We start from the raw sequence: 23,545 nt of genomic DNA, 5'->3' as shown, positions 1-23,545 counted from the left end.
ACAACTTCAGGGAAAAGAATGCAACTGAACCACTCTATCACATTACATACAAAGATAAACTCAACATAGGTTAAAGACTTAAATGTGAGCTCTGAAACATTAAAAATCATAAAATAAAACATAGGCAGTAACACCTTAACTTCAGTTTTAGACATACTGGGGTGGGGGTGCTATATTTCCCCAGGCAAGAAATATAAAGGTAAAAATAAACAGAACTATGTCAAACAAAAAAGCTCTGCAGTGAAGGAAACCAGCCACAAATCTAAAAGGAAACCTACTCGTGGGAAAAGGTATTTGCACATTATACATCCAATAAGGGATTGTTATTCAAAAAAGGAATTCAGCCAACTTAATTAAAAACGTAAACAACCAAATTAAAGACAGGTAAAGGACCTTCAATAGACATTTTTTTTTTCCCAAGGAATATATACAGATGGTCAACAGGCTCATGAAAAGAGCTTTGACATGTTCAGAAAACTGGAATTCAAAACCAAGTGAGATACATTTCCCACTGGTCAGAATGCCTATTGTTAAAGAGACAAAAATCAACAAACATTGGTAAGGACCACATGGGACCAGGAAATGATACCCAAATTCACAATTTCTTCCTCTTGAATATCAGAGGAATCAAAACTGCAGTCCCTCATGTTTGAGAGTTTCCTGTCCATGCACCTGATCACTGTGTTTGAAAACCTGCTTATCTTGAGAGTTCCCTGATGGTCCAGTGGCTAAGACTCCACACTCCCAATGCAGGGGCTCAAGGTTCTATTCCTGATTGGGAGACTAGATCCCACAGGTCACAACTAAAAACCTCACATGTTGCAGTGAAGATATCATACACCACAACTACGACCCTGTGCAGCCAAATAAATTAAAAGACAAAAACTGCTCATCATCCTGGCCACTGTCTCTGACTCCTACTACCGCAAACCCATGTAATTATTCTTCTCCAATTTGTTCTTTTTAGATAGGTTTCACCTTAACCACCATCCCAAAGAAGGCAAAATCATAACCTATAACTATACATTCACCCACTCTGTAGATTTGGACAACACTTTCCTGACCACAAAGGCCTATGACCCCTTCATGGGCATCCATCAACCCTTGCACTATTCTATAACTCCTAACCTTCTGCTCTGTGAACTGCTGGTTCTGGTGTTTGATTCATGAGTGTCCTGTTTTCCTGGCTATAAAGATGAATAGGGTCACAACTGTCCTTCTGTACAACTTTGGAAATCCTCCACTTTTCCTGTGAAATCAAACAGGATGTCCAACTTGCCAATTGTGACACCTTTCTTAGTGACATGGTGATGTATTTTGAAACCATAATATTCCTGAGTGGTGATCTCTTGCCTGGGATCCTTTATCCATATCTAAGAAAGGTTCCTCTATACGTGTAATGCCATCAACTTGGGAGAAGTATAAAGTGCTTTTCACCTGGCCTCTCACCTCTCAGTTCTATCCTTGCTTTATTGTATGAGCTTTGCTTGTACCTCAGCCTTGCTTCTCCACCAGCCCTTCTGCTCAGAGTCTAGTGCATTTGCCTCAGTGATGTTCACTGTGTTCACACCCATGTCAAACCCCTTCAGATCTGCAGTCTAAGGTACAAAGACATAAAGAAGGCTCTGAAAATATTCTTTGGAATGGCAGGTATAAAAGGACTAACAGCCATAGCATTAAAGAAGTTCCCACTTTTGCAGGATGCAAAGTATTTGAGCCAGAATTTGATACTTTTTGATCAGAGTGTAGAAGTAGAAATTGCTCACTCCCTCTATTCCCTGAAATTTTCATTTCTTTGATTCAAATTCTTCATAGTAGTGAAGCAACTCACATTTATAAGTTTTTTCTCTGTCTGATTTATAAACAACTTTCCCCTTTGTCCATTTTTAAATTTCTCAAAAATCTTCCCAAACTTGATTCACAATATTTACAATCCCCATTTTTTTTTCATGGGATAACATGGATTTCTTAAGAATTATTTCTTCTCAAATGATGCATATCATCTCAAATATTTTTTCTCTTGTGTTATTGAAAGAATTATTATAAGTAATAGCACCACAGTGAGGAAAAACTACACTTACTAGCCAAGGTATTTTATGTAATTTAATATCAGAGGAAAACTGACTATAGTTTTAATTTTGCACACACCATTCCTTAATTATTGCCTTATTTGCTTATGTAAATTATTTCCTTAATTGGCCTTGACAATGGAGACTTTAACCTATAGTTTGCTTTAGAGGTGGTTATTCAGATTTTTTCTTCTCTTTAGGATCCTGTTCTCTTATTTACCAACGTCCACAGTACTTACCCTAGTTACTGGCAAGTGTTAGTCAACTACAGATTTCCAAGTGGAGTTTACACAGAAGAACACATCTGAATACATTCACTTAACATGACCTTTGCGTCAGGGGAAGAAGTCAATAGGTAGAAAATTTAAACTACACTTTGTATTACTAAGCAAAATATTTCACTTTCATGCCCTGTATCTATTCACTAAAGTTTGGATTTTGGTGTGCTTGGGAAAACATCCTATTCTCATTAGGGTAAAAGATTGGTTGCTGTGTTTAAAATGATACATTCTGTGTAATCACCTATAAAGCATGTGAAAAACATTTTCAAAATTATATATATAAAATATTTTTGGTGAAGAAGATTAATCTGAACAGTGAAAGTGAAAGTGTTAGTGACTTAGTCATGTCCGATTCTTTGTGACCCCATGAACACATTGGTGGGCTACAGCCCACCAATCTCCTCTGTCCATGAAATTCTCCAGGCAAGAATACTGGAATGGGTTGCCATGTCCTCCTGCAGGGGATCTTCCTGACCCAGGGATCGAACCCAAGTCTCCAGCTTTGGAGGCAGATTCTTTACAGTCTGAGCCACCAGGGAAGCCCAAAACTGTGTATACCTGATTCCAACACAGAACCACTTTCTTGCTACTAAAGCGTGATTCACAGACCTGGACCTGCAGCGTCAACAACACCTGGGAGCTTGTCAGAAACAGGGTCCCTGGGTTGACAAGAAACTTGGTGAATCAGAGTTTGCATTGAACTAAAAACCTTGGTGATTTGTATGTACAGTGAATTTAGAAATATTTTGATCTAGAATAGGGATTCTCACCATCTTACTAATGATTTGGAACAGGATAATTGTTTATATTGGATGCTGTTCAGTTCAGTTCTGTCACTTCGTCGTGTCCAACTCTTTGCGACCCATGGACTGCAGCACACCAGGCTTCCATGTCCCTCATCATATCCTGGAGCTTGGTCAAACTCATGTCCATCAAGTCGGTGATGTCATCCAACCATCTCATCCTCTGTTGTTCCCTTTTCCTCGTGCCTTCAATATTTCTCATCATCAGCATCTTTTCCAAGAAGTCAGTTCTTCACATAAAGTGGCCAAAGGATTGGAGTTTCAGCTTCAGCATCAGTCCTCCCAATGAATATTCAGGACTGACTTCTTTTAGGATGGACTGGTTGGACCTCCTTGCAGTCCAAGGGACTCTCAAGAGTCTTCTCCAACTAATGCTGCTAATGTTCTGTGGTTTATAGAACATTAGCAGCATCCTTTCAGATACTGTAAAGTAATTCCAAGAACTAAATATTCTCAGATTGAATCACTGCCCCAGAGTTCCAGAACTGAGGGATTCCAATCAGACTCCATCCCTTACTTGGTTTATACTTTTGTTTTTTTTTTTTTTTTTTTTGGTTTATACTTTTGAGTAAAACATTAAATCCCACTGAGTCCTATTTTGACAATGAAAAATGATGCTCATAAAAGCACTATTTCATAGAATACACTGGTTTTAAAATTAAATTTAACAATCTCTATAATATGCAAAGGTTTAACTGGTGGCTCAGATGGGAAAAAATCTGCCTGCAAGCAGGAGTCCTGGGTTCAATCCCTGGGTCAGGATGACCCCCTGCAAAGGGAATGGCAGCTCAAGTATTCTTACCTGGGAAATCCCATGGACAGGGGAGCCTGGCAGGCCACAGTCCATGGGGTCACAAAGAATCAGAATGATTGAGTGACTAAGACACGCATACACATAATCTGATAATCTAGTTTATGGGACACAATAATAGCTCAGTTCAGTCGCTCAGTCGTGTCCGACTCTTTGTGACCCCATGAATTGCAGCACGTCAGGCCTCCCTGTCCATCATCAACTCCCAGAGTTCACTCAGACTCGTGTACATTGAGTCAGTGATGCCATCCAGCCATCTCATCCTCTGTCGTCCCCTTCTCCTCCTGTCCCCAATCCCTCCCAGCATCAGAGTCTTTTCCAATGAGTCAACTCTTTGCATGAGGTGGCCAAAGTACTGGAGTTCAGCTCAGTATCTCTTTTATAATTGCAAATATTTTATATTGAGGACTAAATAACAGCTCTGAACTTGTGATGTAAGTAGAAAACTCTCAAATGGCTTGGAACAAACCATCATGAATCCAGAGAATATAATACCCAATATTTTATACTAAAGGAGAAAAGTTATCCCCCTTTTTGAAGACAGGGATAGTTATTTCTAGAAACTTTGGTGATTGTGTCCCCACCACAAATCAAAGATTTGAAGACACATGTGACCTATTTAAGAAAAATCTTCAATAATATACTTTTGAGAAAATTTGAACTCAAGGATGTGATGAGGTGCTAGGAGGCTTAAAGTGCTTTGGAAGCAGGAGAATTACTGGAGAAGGAGTAGTAAAAACTGAATTCACCTAACTTATAAAGCAGTCTTCTACAAACAGAGAATCAGCAGGGAAAAGAAAAAAAAAAAATCCGTTCTGCCCAGACCAGTGTCTCCAAAGGAAGTCCCGTACTTATAGATTGGAGTCACAGTAGGAAAACATGTTTAATGAGCTGACATAAAGGCAATGGCAACCCACTCCAGTACTCCTGCCTGGAAAATCCCATGGATGGAGGAGCCTGGTAGGCTGCAGTCCATGGGGTCACTAAGGGTCGGATACGACTGAGCGACTTCACTTTCCCTTTTTACTTTCATGCATTGGAGAAGGAAATGGCAACCCACTCCAGTGTTCTTGCTTGGAGAATCCCAGGGATGGTGGAGCCTGGTGGGCTGCCGTCTATGGGGTCACATAGAGTTGGACACGACTGAAGCGACTTAACAGCAGCACCAACAGGAAGATGTAAATACCTGCTCTCCTGCAGTCCCTTAGCCTGTGCCATAGCTGTTTGACTAGGATGTGATCCTTGCTTTTGCAGCTCTGTATCTGGCTAGAATTCTTCCTGTTGTCTTGTTCGTGGACAAAATTTTGTTCTGCATCGTCAGTCATTTTCCTTCTACGTGGAAAGCTTGCTCTCAGATTCTGCAGGCAGGAGAGTCCAAGAGCTGAACAGACAGTTTAGGAGAGGGTGAAAGAGGACGTAAGCCAGGAACCTGTACCTGAGGTCACCTAAAGACCACCGTAGCATAGCCCAGAGGTCACTGTGGTTGTTTGCTGGCTTTCCTTATCTTAGTGTTTATTTATTTATTGTCTAAAAAATAAACTTAACATTGCACTCGGAAATGCAAGTGTTGATGCTGACAATTAAATGGTGTTAATGGAAGTTAAATTAGAAAAAAGAAATGATAGACATAAAATGTTTTCAGTAAAATTAGGCAGTAAGTCTATGAATTGTATTTATTAATGTGCATGTACATGCTTAGTCATTCAGTCATGTTCAGCTCTTTGCAACCCTTTGGACTACAGTCCACCAGGCTCCTCTGTACAATGAACGTTTCAGGCCAGAATATTGGAGTGGGTTCCTATTTCCTCCTCCAGGGGATGTTCCTGACTCAGAGATTGAACCTGCATCTCCTGTGTCTCCTACATTGCAAGCAGATTCTTTACCTGCTGAGCCATTAGGGAAGCCCATATTTACCAGTAGGAGTAGACAAATAAGGATGAACCTCAAGGAAAACAGAAATCTTCTGCTGCTTCATATAAAACATTTCCAACTTTTGTTGTGTTTTGTGTTTCCTGCTTTGAATTGTTACTTTATTCCTTTTGCTTATTTTTCTTTTAGGATATTCAATCTGCAAGTTTTCACATCATAAAGATATAACCATTTCTGTCCTTGGAAAAGAAAATTTTTGCTTTATTATTTTCCCGGGCATCAAGGAGATGTCACTGGATTTGGAAGGTTGCCAAACCAAGGAAGCTTTTCTTCACTGTATTGTCTCAGGATACATTTGGGCTATTGGAAATTTTCTCCCTTAATATTCATTGGTCCATTTAACTTTCCTATTTTTTTTTTCTCCTCTCTCTTTCTCATACTCTTAATATTTTTCAAATATAGAGAAGAAAGTGGCCATGTAGAAAAAGAACCCCAAATTTATTGGTCCATTAGAAGTTCATGAATTGGAATTTCTAGGTACCATTTATACATTCTATACAGGAAAGATAATCTGATTTGACCAGCTTGAGATGTCAGAACTCATGGCCTAAGGATGCTGATTGTAGGTAAGTAATGCATGGAGTTACACAGCCCAGGAGTTCTTGTTAGTTCTTGTTAATTCACACCTTGTGGATTGAGAACAATTCTTCAAGCAGAGGCACTTGGGCTTATATAATAAGGGGACTTATAATACAGAGGCAAGAATTCAGTCAAAGATGGTATACTACTAAGGATGTCATCTACTTTAATTCACATGATATTTTTGCAAGAAAATAGAGAATATGTAAGGAGGGAGTCTCTGTGGACTGAAGGTTCAGCTGTAGCAGGGAGGCCACCTTGCTCCTCAGCATGCCTGACCATCTCTAATCATTCCCCCTCTTTCTTATTCTCTGACCCACTGGCTTCCTTTTTGGGTTTGAACATGTGGAACCAGCATCTTCCTCTAATCCTTTGCAGTGGCCGTTCCCTCTGCAGGCACTCCCTTCTCCTGATACAGTACTAGATTCTTCCCTCTTTTTTTTGAAGTCTAATGCTCAAATATCTTCTTGTTTGCTTACCTTACCTGAACACTCAGTACAAAATAACACCTCCTACAACTCTCTCCTTCATAACTGGTTTTGTTTTTTCATAGCATCTGTCTTCACCTAACATATTATATAATACTTTATTTGCTCATTATCTCTCAACATCCTTGAATTGTGGGATATTTGTTTTTCATCATCTCTACTTATTGCTTGGATCATGTTGGCACTCAATATGTATTTCTCAAATGCATGAAAGAATTTTGCATTAAAGCTGTGTAGAATATATGACCTTTTTGTAAATGTGCTGAGAATGGGACAAAAATCCCTAGTTACAGATAAATTGGGGGTATAGCAGGTGATGCTGGTGGTAAAGAACCTGCAGGAGACTTAAGAGACTGGGGTTTGATCCCTGGGTCAGGAAGATCCCCTGCAGGAGGGCATGGCAACCCACTCCAGTATTTTTGCCTGGAGAATACCATGGACAGAGGAACCTCATAGGCTGCATTGCATGGGGTCTTCACACAAAGTCAGACACAACTGAAGTGGTTTAGTACACATACTCTCAAAGAGAACTTATCTATACATAAAATAGTAAAATCAGTTTCTTGATGTCACAATAGATATTGTAGTAGTTCAGATATGTGACTTATTCCCATATGTGTGAAAAGTAATTATGTTATTTTCCTTTCTCCTGGTAGTCAACTCCAGCACATGGAACCAGGGAACAACACACAAAATTTTAAATTTCTTCTTCTCAGATTCTCAGAGGCACCAGAACTGCAGCCCCTCGTATTTGGGATTTTCCTCTCCATGTACCTGATAACTGTGTTTGGAAACCTGGTCGTCATCCTGGCCCTATGCTCAGACCCTCAATTCCACACCACCATATACTTCTTCGTCTCCAACCTGTCTTTTGTAGACATCTGTCTCACCTCTATCACGATCCCAAAGATGCTGATGAATATTCAGACTGAGAGAAAAGCCATAACCTATGAAGGCTGCATCGCCCAGATGTAGTTTTACATATTTTTGCAACATTAGATGACTTCCTGATGACTGTGATGGCCTGTGACTGGTTTGTGGCCATCTGCCACCCCCTGCACTACACAGTCATCATGAGCCCTCAGCTCTGGACTACTGTGTCTGGTACCCTCGGCTCTGTGGACTACTGTGTCTGGTACCCTGGGTAGTGACTGCCATGTATTCCTTGTTACACAGATTAATGGTGTTGCAATTGTCCTTCTGTCTAGATTTGGAAATTCCCCACTTTTTCTGTGAACTCTATCAGGTGATACAACTTGCCAGTTCTGATACTTTTCTTAATAACATGATGATCTGTCTTGCAACTTTCCTACTGGGTAGTGGTCCTTTTGCTGGGATCCTTTACACTTACTCTAAAATAGTTTCCTGCTCAGGGGCAGTATAAAGGATTTTCCACCTGTGCATCTCAGCTCTCAGTTGTCTCCTTGTCTTATTGTACAAGCCTAGGATTGTACCTTAGCTCTGCTGCTACCTATAGCTCACATTCAAGCGCAATAGCCTGCGTGATGTACACTGTGGTCACACCCATGTTGAACCCCTTCATCTAAAATTTGCTCCTTCTGTAACCCTGTTACCTCGAAGGGTTAATTTTGATAATTCTGGATCTGTTTCTCTGGATTTCACTCCTGTTTTGCTGTTTCTGTTATTACATGCATACACAATGGCATGCCTCAGTGAACCCTGCCCCGCCCTTGTTGCTGTTCAGTGTCTAAGTTGTGACACACACTTTGCAACCCCTTGGTCTGCAGCACACCAGGCTTCCCTGTTATGTTCTGTTATGGTGCATAACAACATATAAATATCTCTCTTATAATTACAAGCATTTTATAATGAGGGACTAAATGATAGCTCATAACTTCTGATATAACTGGGAAATGTCTTAGTGGCTTGGAAAGCTATCATGAATCCAGATAATATAACGTCCAATTTTTATATTTAAAATATACACAAAATTACTTTGTCTTTGATGAGGTGAGTAGAAATTTTTAGAGATTTCAAGGATTATGTCCCTGCCACCAATCAAAGCTTTGAAGACCCATGTGACTCAGTTAAGACAAATTCTCAATATTACACTTTTGAGAGAATTTGAACTCAGGGATGTGATGAGGTCCTGGGAGGCTTAGAGCTTTGGAAGCAGGAAAGTTAAAGGAGAAGGAGTGATAAAAACCGAATTCACCTAACTTATAATGCAGTCTCCTAGGAACAGAGAATCAACAGAATAAAGAGTCCATTCTGTCCAGCCCCGTGTCCTTAAGGGAAATCACATATTTAGAGTAACAAAGGATAAACATGCCTAATGAGCCGACACAGGAAGCTGTCAATATTTCCTCTGCTGCAGTCCCTCAGCCTGTGCTGCTTTGGTTGGACAGGATGTAGTTGTTGCTTTTGCAGACCTAAATCTCACTGAGAAACCCATACTTGATCTCTTCTTGTTGTCTTGTAATTAGACACAACTTGGGGCTGCATCAACTATTTAGGGGAGAATTTGGACTTCCACACAGAAGCCTTCTCTCAAAGTTTCCAAGCAGGTGAGTCTGAGAGCTCCACAGATACTACAGGAGAGGATCAGTGAGGAGAGAAGCCAAGAACATGTACCTGAGGTCACCTGTGAGGCAGTCTAACATACACAGGTACCAGAAATCACTACAGTCTTTTGTTGGCTTTCCTAATAATTTAATGTATTTATTTATAATGGTCAGAAATAAAATTGAACATTGCATTCCAAAATGCAATTTTCTATGTTGACAATTAAATGGTAATAGTGGGAGTTCAATTAAAAGAATAAACGGGAAACATAAAATACTTTTATGAAAAGTACATCATAAATCCCCAGAGATCAATAATCAACAGGAGTAGACAAATACGGTATTACTCATGAAAGGTTATACAGAGAATTAAGGCCACTTTTTTAATTGTAATATGGGATATATTAGACTATATTTCCACTTGAAGAAGGTAGACCTAGACCAATGAATGCTTGCAAATACTTCCCTGCAAGAACAGAGTATGAAATGTACATACCCAGATGTCTTTGCTCAACTCTGGGCATTTACATTAAAAAATCTTTATTTCATTGGTGAGAGTATGCTAATGAGTTTCACTTTGCAATTGCTTTTTAATTTAATTTATTTTTTTAACACCAAAAGCATTTTGTATTGGGGTATACCAAGTTAACAATATCGTGATAGTTTCAGGTGAATAGTGAAGGGAATCAGCTATACATGGACATTTATCCATTCTCCCTCAAAACCCCGTCCTATCCAGGCTGCACAGAACATTGAGCAGAGTTCCATATGCTATACAATAGGTTTTAAGTGGTTATTGATTTGAAATATAGCAATGTGTACATGACCTTCCCAAAGCTCTTAACTATCCCTTCCTCCTGGCAACCGTGAGTTTGTTTCTTAAGTTGGTGAGTCTTTTTCTGTTTTGTGAGGCTGAATATATTTGTGTGCTTGTTAGCCATTCAGAGTTTATTTAAACAAACAAAAAAAAAGCTCATAGAAATCTGTTGTTTTATATAGTAGTGCCAGTGTGCTGTTATTCTTTTCTTTTGTTCTTTGAGACAAAGAATTGTTTCTTTACACAAAACAGACTGTTTGCCATTTAGTTCTTTTATATGTGTGCATACTCAGTCATTTCAGTCATGACTGACTCTTTGCGACCCCATGCACTGTAACCCATCAGTCTCCTCTGTTTGTGAAATTTCCCAGGCAAGAACACTGGAGTGGGTTGCAATTCCCTCCTCCAGGCGATCTTCCCCACCTTGGAATCTAATCTCCTGCATTGTAGGTGGATTCTTTACCCAGTGATCCACCTGGGAGTCCCCCAGTTCTTTTTTTTTTTTTTTTTTAATTTACATAATTGTATTAGTTTTTCCAAATATCAAAATGAATCCACCACAGGTATACATGTGTTTCCCATCCTGAACCCTCCTCCCTCCTCCCTCCCCATACCATCCCTCTGGGTCGTCCCAGCGCTCTAGCCCCAAGCATCCAGTATCGTGCATAGAACCTGGACTGGCATCTCGTTTCATACATGATATTTTTCATGTTTCAATAGATATGTATGATATATTTGTGGGGATTGTATAAAAGTTTATTAATTTTGTTTGTCAAATCTATCATTCATAGTATTCTCTTCATTGTTTTTAAAAAAGAATTTAAGTTATAGTTGACATATAAAATGTATTTGTTGCTGCTGTACAGCACAATGAATCAATATTTGTTCATATTGCTAAATGACCACCACAATAAATCTAACTAGCATTTGTCAGCATGCGTAGTGCAATTGCAATTTTTTTGTGATGAGAGCTTTTGGGATCTACTATTCCTTAGCAACTTTCAAATATGCAATAGAGTATTATTGACTGTTAGTCACAGTACTATACATTATATCCCTTCCATTGTTTTTTTTATTGTTCAGTTCAGTTCAGTCACGCAGTTGTGTCCAACTCTTTGCGACCCCATGAACTGCAGCACACCAGGCCTCCCTATCCATCACCAACACCCGGAGTTCACTCAAACTCATGTCCATCGAGTCAGTGATGCCATCCAGCCATCTCATCCTCTGTCGTCCCCTTCTTCTTCTGCCCCCAATCCCTCCCAGCATCAGAGTCTTTTCCAATGAGTCAACTCTTCGCATCAGGTGGCCAAAATACTGGAGTTTCAGCTTTAGCATCATTGCTTCCAAAGAAATCCCAGGGCTGATCTCCTTTAGAATGGACTGGTTGGATCTCCTTGCAGTCCAAGGGACTCTCAAGAGTCTTCTCCAACACCATAGTTAAAAAGCTCAACTCCAGAAAAATAAAAAGCATCAATTCTTAAGCCCACAGCTTTCTTCACAGTCCAACTCTCACATCCATACATGATGACTGGAAAAAACATAGCCTTGACTAGATGAACCTTTGTTGGCAAAGTAATATCTCTGCTTTTGAATATGCTATGTAGATTGGTCCTAACTTTCCTTCCAAGGAGTAAGCATCTTTTAATTTCATGGCTCCATTCACTATCTGCAGTGATTTTGGAGCCCAGAAACATAAAGTCAGCCACTGTTTCCCCATCTATTTCCCATGAAGTGATGGGACCAGATGCCATGATCTTCATTTTCTGAATGTTGAGCTTTACTCTCCTCTTTCACTTTCATCAAGAGGCTTTTTAGTTCCTCTTCACTTTCTGCCATAAGGGTGGTGTCATCTGCATATCTGAGGTTATCGATATTTCTCATGGCAATCTTGATTCCAACTTGTGCTTCTTCCAGCCCAGCATTTCTCATGATGTACTCTGCATAGAAGTTAAATAAGCATGGTGACAATATACAGCTTTGACATACTCCTTTTCCTTTTTGGAACCAGTCTGTTGTTCCATGTCCAGTTCTAACTGTTGCTTCCTGACCTGCATATAGATTTCTCAAGAGGCAGGTCAAGTGGTCTGGTATTCCCATCTCTTTCAGAATTTTTCACAGTTTATTGTGATCCACACAGTCAAAGGCTTTGGTATAGTCAATAAAGCATAAATAGATGTTTTCCTGGAACTCTCTTGCTTTTTTCATGATCCAGCAGATGTTGGCAATTTGATCTCTTGTTCCTCTGCCTTTTCTAAAACCAGCTTGAACATCTGGAAGTTCATGGTTCACATATTGCTGAAGCCTGCCTTGGAGAATTTTGAGCATTACTTTACTAGCGTGTGAGATGAGTGCAATTGTGTAGTAGTTTGAACATTCTTTGGCATTTCCTTTCTTTGGGATTGGGATGAAAACTGACCTTTTCCAGTCCTGTGGCCACTGCTGAGTTTTCCAAATTTGCTGGCATATTGAGTGCAGCACTTTCACAGCGTCATCTTTCAGGATTTGAAATAGCTCAACTGGAATTCCATCACCTCCACTGGCTTTGTTCATAGTGATGCTTCCTAAAGCCCACTTGACTTCACATTCCGGGATGTCTGGCTCTAGGTGAGTGATCACACCATTGTGATTATCTTGGTCATGAAGATCTTTTTTGTACAGTTCTGTGTATTCTTGCCACTACATTAATTTAGCTGCCACTTTAATATTCTCCATGTGTCAATATTTGCTCTAAACAAAACCAAAAATCCTTAGCTGTAATAAATAATCTTTTATACTAATATACATTCCCAGTGAGTTTTCATATCTCTGTTATTCCTTAATGCTCCTTGTGGCCTTATGACTAAATCCTTTTCTAAAAGTTCATCACCTTTCACCATAATTTGGGAAATATTTATCTTGACCTTTGGACTAAATGTCACCATTATATTTGATAAACATGTTTTAATCCATCTGTGTCTATATGAGATGAAATTATAATTTAGATACTCCTCCATCCCCACATTTTAAAAGCACTTTGGTTATAATATTATTTCATTTTCAAGTCTTTGGTAATTTTAATGTTGAATTAATGACCCATGTTGGTATATCTGAATTAATAATTTTTAATCTTTGTATAAGTTAGCCATAGATTTTCATTCAATTTTGTTGCATGCTCTTTTTTTTAAATAAAACATGTACTTAATCTAATTTCATTTTTACTGACATTATTGTCTATAAGTTCTTAGTTTCCTTTAAATCTTCTTGTTCTAAATTATGCACTTACACATATTCACATACATTTTCACAAATGTTTGAATATGATCCTGTGTTCCTCATAAATGTTCTTTATGTTTTAGTGAGGTCTTTTTTTCTGCTGTTTGTTCCTCTCTTTTTAAAAATCAACAATACCTTAGGAACTTTATTCCAATCAACTAGTATAAGTCTGCTTCATTAATTTAGTGTCTGTATAACATTTCATGGTATGGCTATGATACTCACATACATGGGGGTCTGTCATATTATTTTTCAACAAATTACTATTATAGCACAGATTTACAAATATTTCATATTATTCACCTAAAATTGTGCTTCTCAACCAAGGATGATTAATTCCCCCAGGTGACATTGACTACACCCCTAGACATTTTTCACTATCACACTGGAATGAGGTAGGTGGTGGGCAAGGATCCTTCTGAATATCCTAGAATATACAGGAAACATACCACTACAGAGTATGACCTGGCTCAGAATATCCAGTAGTGCAGAGACTGAGGAACCCTGAATTAGAGAATATATGTTTTTAATGTTTACAGCTCTTTTCAAGTTGTTTCCCCAATGTACCACACTTCACTTTTTTTTTTTTTTTTTGACTGTTTGGCTTTATTTATTTTTTTACATTTTATTTTTTTTAAATTTTATTTTATTTTTAAACTTTACAATATTGTGTTAGTTTTGCCAAATATCAAAATGAATCCACCACAGGTATACATGTGTTCCCCATCCTGAACCCTCCTCCCTTCTCCCTCCCCATACCATCCCTCTGGGTCATCCCAGTGCACCAGCCCCAAGCATCCAATATCGTGCATCAAATCTGGACTGGCAACTCGTTTCATACATGATATATACATGCTTCAATGCCATTCTCCCAACCCTTCCCACCCTCTCCCTCTCCCACAGAGTCCATAAGACTGTTCTATTACTCAGTGTCTCTTTTGCTGTCTCATACACAGGGTTATTGTTACTATCTTTCTATAATTCCATATATATGCGTTAGTATACTGTATTGGTGTTTTTCTTTCTAGCTTACTTCACTCTGTATAATAGGCTCCAGTTTCATCCACCTCATTAGAACTGATTCAAATGTATTCTTTTGAATGGCTGAGTAATACTCCATTGTGTATATGTACCACAGCTTTCTTAGCCATTCATCTGCTGATAGACATCTAGGTTGCTTCCATGCTACCTTATGATCCAGCAATCCCACTGCTGGGCATACACACTGAGGAAACCAGAAGGGAAAGAGACACGTGTACCCCAATGTTCACCACACTTCACTTTTATTCTAGCAAAATTAGAGAATACTCTTCTTCTTTGTGTTTACATATATATATATATATGTCAGCCTCAACCTACCAATTTATCTTATCCCACTTTCCCCTCTTAGTTTCCATATGTTTGTTCTCTCTATATCTGTCTCTGTTTCTACCTTGCAAACTGGTTCATCTGTACATTTTTCTAGATTCGTTTTCCCTGAATATTTTTTTAATTTTACTTTATTTTTAAACTTTACAATATTGTATTAGTTTTGCCAAATATCGAAATGAATCCGCCACAGGTATACCTGCGTTCCCCATCCCGAACCCTCCTCCCTCCTCCCTCCCCTACCCTCCCTCTGGGTCATCCCAGTGCACCAGCCCCAAGCATCCAGTACCGTGCATCAAACCTGGACTGGTGACTCGTTTCATACATGATATTATACATGTTTCAATGCTATTCTCCCAAATCTCCCCACTCTCTCCCTCTCCCACAGAGTCCCTAAGACTGATCTATTTTTGACCAAAAATTTTCTGTTTCATAGAGTTTAATGCATAATTCTTTTTTAAAAAGTATATATTTATTTATTTGGCTGCATTGGTGTTAGCTAGGTCTTCCCAGGTGGCTCAGTGGTAAAGAATCTACCTACTTGCCAATGAAAGAGCCATAGGAGACTTGAGTCTGATCCCTGGGTTGGTAATATCCCCTGGAGAAGTGAATGGCAACATACTCCAGTATCTTTGTCTGAAAAATTCCATGGACAAGAGGAACCTGGTGGGCTATAGTCCATAGGTTCACAAAGAGTATCAGCCACTGGACCACCAGAAAAGTCCCCTATATTCTTCTTTTCTTTCTGAATTTAGAGCTTTAATTGTTTTAGTTTTCCAAGTGCAGATTTTACATGAATTTGTTGTATGTTCGTCTGAAATGGACAGTTTACCCTGATTTTCTGAAGCTGTGTTAGATTAAAAACAACAAAAAAAAAGTTCCTTATTTCCTTCCAGAAAGACAGTCATTTATTCCAGCTTTTATTCAAAAATTCAGCTTTTCCCAGCTCAATTGAAATGCAACTTTCCTATGTATTAAGTGTTCATATCTGATATCATCTAATTCCTATTCATTCAACAAATAATAATGGAGCAACTGCTATGTGCCAAAAAATTCTGGATACATTATATGTTATAATCAGTTAAGTGAAAGTCTTAGCTAAAATAATTATTAATGAATACTGCTCTTGTTCAGTTACTGTTATTGTATATCATGTTTCAATCAGTTTTTGATGTTCCATTTAGTTTTCCTTAATACAATTGTATGAAATCTCCCTACTTAACTGGCTTTATGTTGACTGCCATTATTGCTTTTAACTGAAATATAATTGATTTAGCAAATTATATTAGCTTCTTTTTATAGATTACTCCCCATTTACATTGCAAAATATTGGCTATATTAAATACATACTACATATTAAATAATATATAGTAGTATATTTCTGTAGTTTTGCCATTAATTTTTATTTAATGACTTCCCATTTTCTTAAATGTGTAGGCAGGCATGCTCAGTCTCTTCAGTCATGTGTGACTCTCTGTGACCCCATGGACTGTAGCCCACCAGGCTCCTCTGTCCATGGGATTCTCCAGGCAAGAATACTGGAGTGGGTTGCCCATCTTCCCCATCGAGGGAATGAATATGCAACTACTGTGTCTCTTGCATTGCAGGCTGATACCTTACTGCTGAGTCACTGGGGAAGCCCCTGTGTTTGTAAATAAGTACACAAATATTCACATACATTTGAGAAAAACAAAGTGAGCTATGCAGGTGCATCCCTTGCTTATATGATGGTGGCATATACTGTTGAAGCCTGAGTACAGTATGCAGATGACCATCTTTATGGCAGAAAGTGAAGAAGAACTGAAGAGCCTCTTGATGAAAGTGAAAGAGGAGAGTGAAAAAGTTGGCTTAAAATTCAGCCTAAGAGAACTAAAATCATGGCATCTGGTCCCATCAGTTCAGATCAGTTCAGTCGCTCAGTTGTGTCCGACTCTTTGCGACCCCATGAATCACAGCACGCCAGGCTTCCCTGTCCACCACCAACTCCCGGAGTTCACTCAGACTCACATCCATCGAGTCAGTGATGCCATCCAGCCATCTCATCCTCTGTCGTCCCCTTCTCCTCCTGCCCCCAATCCTTCCCAGCATCAGAGTCTTTTCCAATGAGTCAACTCTTCGCATGAGGTGGCCAAAGTACTGGAGTTTCAGCTTTAGCATCATTCCTTCCAAAGAAATCCCAGGGCTGATCTCCTTCAGATTGGACTGGTTGGATCTCCTTGCAGTCCAAGGGACTCTCAAGAGTCTTCTCCAACACCACAGTTCAAAAGCATCAATTCTTCGGCACACAGCTTTCTTCACAGTCCAACTCTCACATCCATACATGACCACTGGAAAAACCATAGCCTTGACTAGACGGACTTGTGTTGGCAAAGTAATGTCTCTGCTTTTGAATATGCTATCTAGGTTGGTCATAACTTTCCTTTCAAGGAGTAAGCCTCTTTTAATTTCATGGCTGCAGTCACCATCTGCAGTGATTTTGGAGCCCAGAAAAATAAAGTCTGACACTGTTTCCACTGTTCCCCCGTCTATTTCCCATGAAGTGATGGGACCAGATGCCATGATCTTCGTTTTCTGAATGTTGAGCTTTAAGCCAACTTTTTCACTCTCTACTTTCACTTTCATTAAGAGGCTTTTTAGTTCCTCTTCACTTCCTGCCATAAGGGTCACTTCATGGCAAATAGATGGGGAAACAATGCAAACCATGACAGACTTTATTTTGGGGGGCTCCAAAATCACTGCAGATGGTGACTGCTGCCATGAAATTAAAAGATGCTAGCTGCTTGGAAGAAAAGTTATGACCAACCTAGACAGCATATTAAAAAGCAGAGACATTATTTTGACAACAAAGGTCTGTCTAGTCAAAGCTATTGTTTTTCCAGTCATGTATGGATGTGAGAGTTAGACTATAAAGAAAGCTGAGCATCAAAGAATTGATGCTTTTGAACCGTAGTATAGGAGAAGACCCTTGAGAGTCCCTTGAACTGCAAAGAGATCCAACCTGTCCATCCTAAAGAAAATCAGTCCTTAATATTCATTGGAAGGACTGATGCTGAAGCTGAAACTCCAAGACTTTGGTCATCTGATGTGAAGAACTGACTCATTTGAAAAGACCCTGATGCCAGAAAGATTGAAGGCAGGAGGAGAAGGGGACAGCAGAGGATGAGATGGTTGGATGGCATCACTGACTCAATGGACATGAGTTTGAGTATATTCTGGGAGATGGTGATGGACAGGGAGGCCTGGCATGCTGCAGTCCATGGGGTCGCAAAGAGTCGGACATGACTGAGCGACTGAACTGAACTGAGTATAGTTAAATAAATATATGTATTACAAATGAGAAAATCATATGAAGAAAGTTATTCAGTGTAAAAGGATGAATAATCATGGCACATACATGATTTATAGAGTATGGGCTAGGGAGGGCTTTGAATGCTGGTAAAAGAACAAAACCAGAAGTAGTGTGCCCATTGAACCTACAAAGGAGAGATTAAAGCTCAAAGAACATAAATAACAAAGAAAAGATGCCATATAAGAAAAATGAGAAAGGACTTTGCCTCACCCCCTACTGATACCTATTGAAGTTAATGTCTTGACTGTGAAATGTAAGTAATAGCATTTATGTTGGGTTGGCACTAATGGGAAACAACTTGCCTGCCAATGAAGAAGAAGTAAAAGACACAGGTTCAATCCCTGCATTGGGAATATCCCCTGGAGAAGGAAATGACAATCCACTCCAATATTCTTGCCTGGAGAATCCCATGGACAGGGGAGCCTTGCAAGCCACAGTTCATGGAATCGCAGGGTTGGACATGATGGAAGTGACTGAACATGCATGCATGCTAGGTTGCTAATGCTTGCTCGTGTAAAAGTTAATAAGTTATTATTCTATATCTTGGTAGTTACCTACAAGGCATGGAACCACAAAACATTTCAGAAGTTTCAGAATTTCTTCTCATGGAATTTTCAGAGGCACCTGAGCTGCAGCCCCTCGTATTTGGACTTTTTCTGTCCATGTACCTGATCACTATGTTTGGAAACCTGCTTATCATCCTGGCCACCATCTCAGACTCCCATCTCCACACCCCCATGTACTTCTTCCTCTCCAACCTGTCCTTTGTAGACATCAGCTTCACTTCTACCACTGTCCCAAAGATGCTGTGGAACATCAAGACACAGAACAAATTGATCACCTTTGAAGGCTGCATCATCCAGATGTACTTTTACATACTCTTCGCAAGTTTAGATGACTTTCTCCTGGCTGTGATGGCCTATGACCGGTTTGTGGCCATCTGTCACCCGTTGCACTACACGGTCATCATGAACCCCCGACTCTGCGGTCTCCTGGTTCTGATATCTTGGATCGTGGGTGTCATGTACTCCTTGTTACAGAAGTTAATGGTGTTGCAGTTGTCCTTCTGTGCAGACTTCAAAATACCCCACTTTTTCTGTGAACTCAATCAAGTCTTACAACTTGCCTGTTCTGGCACCTTTTTTAATGACATGGTATTGTATTTTGCAGCTACCTTGTTGGGTGGTGGTCCTTTTGCTGGGATACTTTACTCTTACTCTAAAATAGTTTCTTGCATACGTGGAATCTCATCAGCTGAGGGAAAGTATAAAGCATTTTCCACCTGTGCATCTCACCTCTCAGTTGTCTTTTTATTTTATTGTTCTGTCCTAGGAGTGCACCTTAACCCTGCTGCTCCCCCCAGTTCAAGATCAGGTGCAGCAGCTTCAGTGATGTACACAGTGGTCACACCCATGCTGAACCCCTTTATCTACAGTCTAAGGAATAAAGACATAAAAGGGGCTCTGAAGAGATTCTATGAAATATTAGGTAGAAAAGGCGAACTCTGCTGGGGGAAATGAAGTGACCTTGATGGCATGACTCAAAGCCTCAGAATCAGAAATTATGATTCTTTGATCATTGCAGAATCAAATTTGCTTCTTTTCATTGTTCCCTGGAATTTTCATTAAAATAATTCCATGTATTGATTTATTAAGCTTTCTCCTCAACCTGATATATAGGCTTTTTATTTGTACTTATCCCTACTTCAAAATTTTCCTACATTTGAATCAGCAATATTTGGAAATACTCATGTACTTCATGAGAGGACTGAGTTTCTTAAGAATAATTTATTCTTATATCAAAATGAATCCACCACAGGTATTCTTGAATGACATACGTCATTACAAGTAATTTTTCTCTTATTATTCTAAATGATAGTTATTAGTTTAATTACTCATATTTGTTTAAAGTAAAGTTGAAAACTAAGGTATTTAAAATAACTTTTAATAGATTACATTGAACATTCAGATATGGAACTGTGGATACAGGGAGCTGACTGCAAAATTATATTTAGATTTTTTACTGCACAGAAGGTCAGTGCCCTTCACCACTGTGTTGTTCAGACTGAACTTTGTATATCAAAATATATACATGACCAAAGGATGGCTCACTGGAGGACTGAAATGCCTATTCAGTCATGTGATTCCAGGTTACATGTTTAGTACCAACAAGCACACTTTTCATCTTTTCCTGCTTATTTGGAGAGGAAACTTAATGTACCAATTTTTAATATAGTTATCTGAAATAAAATTTAAAGACAGAGTAATCATGAATGCTACCTTTAAATATTAGAATAAGTACATAGTTGAGAAGAAGCCAATTAATATAATTGTCTTCAGTTCTGTTCACTTTTATTTTTGACCAGTTAGCTATTGCTGCATAATAACTCATTTTTGTAGTAGATGCTTTAATATAATGCTTATTAACAAATGAGTTTGTATAGTGTGTGGTTATCCTGATCTCTGTTTGGCTCCTCATGAATCTATGCTCACCTGTTATTTTCTATGTTGTAATGCTAAAGTCTCAACCATGATGTTGTATACTGTTATACTGGATGTCTTTGTTCACCAATAAATGATAGTTAACTCTCTCTCTCTCTCTTTCTTTATATATATATATATATATATATATATATATATATATATCAATGTCACAGTCTCCAAAAAAATAAATCTATCTTTGATGACATCAGCATCATGGTAGCACAAGACACTCTCTTTGTCTCTCCCCTTCTATCTCTGATTAATCAGACTTCCATAAGTCAGCAAATATTCACCTGTCCAATAACCAAGATTCCAGAGATTCATACAATTTTACTTGTTAAATTGGGTTGATTAGAACACATAGATGAGGTGCATCTAGGGGAAAACAGCAAAAGGCAGTGCCCCCAGTCCCAGCCCAATGTAACCATTGGCTGAGTCCATGAGGTAGCTGAGTCCATAGACCCATAGCACCTGGAAGCACCAGTGGAGGTGGCACACGTGAACCTGGCCTTCCAGATGCAGGATTATCTACAACCAAAGGGAAACAGGCAGCAGTGCTGGTGGGGACCTTGAACCAGGTGACCCTGGATGATGCAAAATTGCCCACTATCATGGTTCCCTGAGCAGAGATGCCAGCCATATCAGGGACATTAGCAGCACCAAGACGCCAGTGACCCCGGAGGCACCAGCTTTGATGACAATGCACCAAGTAATGCCTCTGCTAGGGAGAGTGAACGACCAAAAAAAAAAAGTTTTTTAAAAATAGCTAGATGAGTGAGTGCATGCATGCTCACTCAGTCATGTCCAACTCTTTGCCTCTCCCTGGACTGCAGAGCTCCAGGCTCTTCTGTCCATGGAATTTTCCAGGCAAGAATACTGGAGTGGGTTGCATTTCCTACTTCAATAAATGCAACTCAGATGCAACTCAGGTAAAAAAAAACAAAAGACTTGTGTTACTGTGTCACCTAACTGAAAAACACAGAAAGGCCTCTTGTTACCAGTTTGTTGAATTGTTAAAATCAGAATGAACAGACCTTTACCTAAGTGAAAAAGGCATTTGTTATTTCAAATGCACTGCCAGAGGAGCTACCCACTGGGCACAATAACACAGAATCACAAAAAGAAAATGACAATTTTCCAGAAAACAATCTTAACACCATAGGAGATTGTGATCAAGCCAGTGGAAAACTCAAATAGTGTCATGGAGAAACTCAGGAAGCTATAGGAACACTCACAGAAGCACTTAAACTCATAAATTTAAAAAAAATGAAAATAAGAAACAATTTTCAAAGAGATTAAAACTCAAACATAACCAAACAGACATACTGGAGTTGAAGAAATCTATAAATGAGTTGAAAGATGTATTAGAAAGCACTAAAAGTTGAGCAGATCATATGGTGAAGAGAAATAGTGACCTCAAAGGTAGAATGATTTAGGAATAAGAGAACTGCTTTTCTTTCTTTCTTTTTTTTTTAATGAAGAGAATCTACAAGTATTAAAGGACTCCATTAGAAGAGGTAACAAGTATATTGAGTATCTTAGAAGGAAAAGACAGTGTGAGAGAAAGAAAAGATGCTATTTAAAGAAATAATAGCTGAGATCTTTCCCAGAATAGGGAATAAATAACAGGTGGAATATAACAGGTGGTCCAACTTATCAATTATAAAGCCTTTCTTAATGACATAGGGATATATTTTGAAGCTGTATTCATGGGTGGTGATCACTTATGATCCTTTGCTCATACTCTAAGATAGTTCCCCCAGATGGTGCTAGTGGTAAAGAACCTGCTAGCCAATGCTGGAGACTTATGATATCCCTCAGTCAGAAAAATCCCCTGGAGAAGGAAATGGCAACCTACTCTAGTATTATTGCCTAGAGAATCCCATGAACAGAGAAGCCTGGTAGGCTACAGTCCATAGGGTTGCAAAAAACCAGACATGACTGAAGTGACTTATTGCACAAGTATGCACCCATCTGTGTGTCTCACCTCTCAGTTTTCCCTTATTTACTATAACAGTCTACACTGTACCTTTGCTCTGCTGGGATCCATAGTTCACAGTCAAGTGCAACAGTCTCAGTGATGTTCACTGTGGTTACACCTGTGCTGAACCATTTCCTCTTAGTCTAAGGTATGAAGATATAAAGAAAGCCTTGAAAAGATTCTTTGGGATGGCAGTAATAGAAGGACTAATTGTCATAGGGTTAAAGAAATCCTCATTTTTAGCAAGCTGCAAAGCATTTGAGCCAGAATTTAATATTATTTGATCAGAATGCAAACATAGAATTGTTCTGTGTCTCTATTTCCTGAATTTTCATTTCTTTGATTCAACTTCTTTATACCATTGAAGTAACTCAGATTTCTGTTTCCTTCTCTGTTTGACTTATAAACAATTTTCCCCTTTGTTAATTTTCTACTTTCTCAAAGCTTTCCCAAACTTGATTTAAAATATCTCTAATGCCTATTTATTTCATAGGGCAGCATGGATTTCTTAAGAATAATTTCTGCTCAGATGACATATATCATCACAGATATATTTTCTCTTGTGCTACTGAATGATTGTAGTAAACAATAGGACTACTGCGGGAAAACTACTTTTATTATTAGCCAAGGTATTTGGTATGATCTTATAATAGAGGATATCCAAGACTACAGCTTTTCATTATGTGTACCACATTCTTCTGAAAATCACTGCCATAACTGTCCTTGAAAATGGAGACTTGAACCTACAGTGTGTTTTATAGGTGATTATCTAGTCTTATTCTCCTTTTGGATCCTGTTCTCTTATTC

The 23,545-nt window shown here is 38.9% G+C and overlaps 1 protein-coding gene across 1 annotated transcript; it reads left to right on the top strand.

Moving 5' to 3' along the window:
* The first annotated feature begins 18,837 nt into the window (after positions 1-18,837).
* LOC147368287 (olfactory receptor-like protein OLF4) lies at positions 18,838-19,794 on the top strand. The gene has a single exon (XM_086413447.1). It carries the CDS (start codon positions 18,838-18,840, stop codon positions 19,792-19,794), a length of 957 nt encoding a protein of 318 aa, XP_086269573.1.
* Positions 19,795-23,545: the final 3,751 nt, after the last annotated feature.

Source organism: Bos grunniens, chromosome 7 (assembly GCF_055505025.1).
Source record: "Bos grunniens cultivar Pamir isolate PY7600 chromosome 7, Bosgru_T2T1.0, whole genome shotgun sequence".
In the NCBI taxonomy this organism is placed as follows: domain Eukaryota; kingdom Metazoa; phylum Chordata; class Mammalia; order Artiodactyla; family Bovidae; genus Bos; species Bos grunniens.
Note: the sequence above shows the minus strand (reverse complement) of the source record. Positions and strands in the feature narration are given on the sequence as shown.

Coding starts and splice junctions, on each gene's coding strand:
- LOC147368287 (XM_086413447.1), top strand. CDS start 18,838: ATGGAACCACAAAACATTTCAGAAGTTTCAGAATTTCTTCTCATGGAA.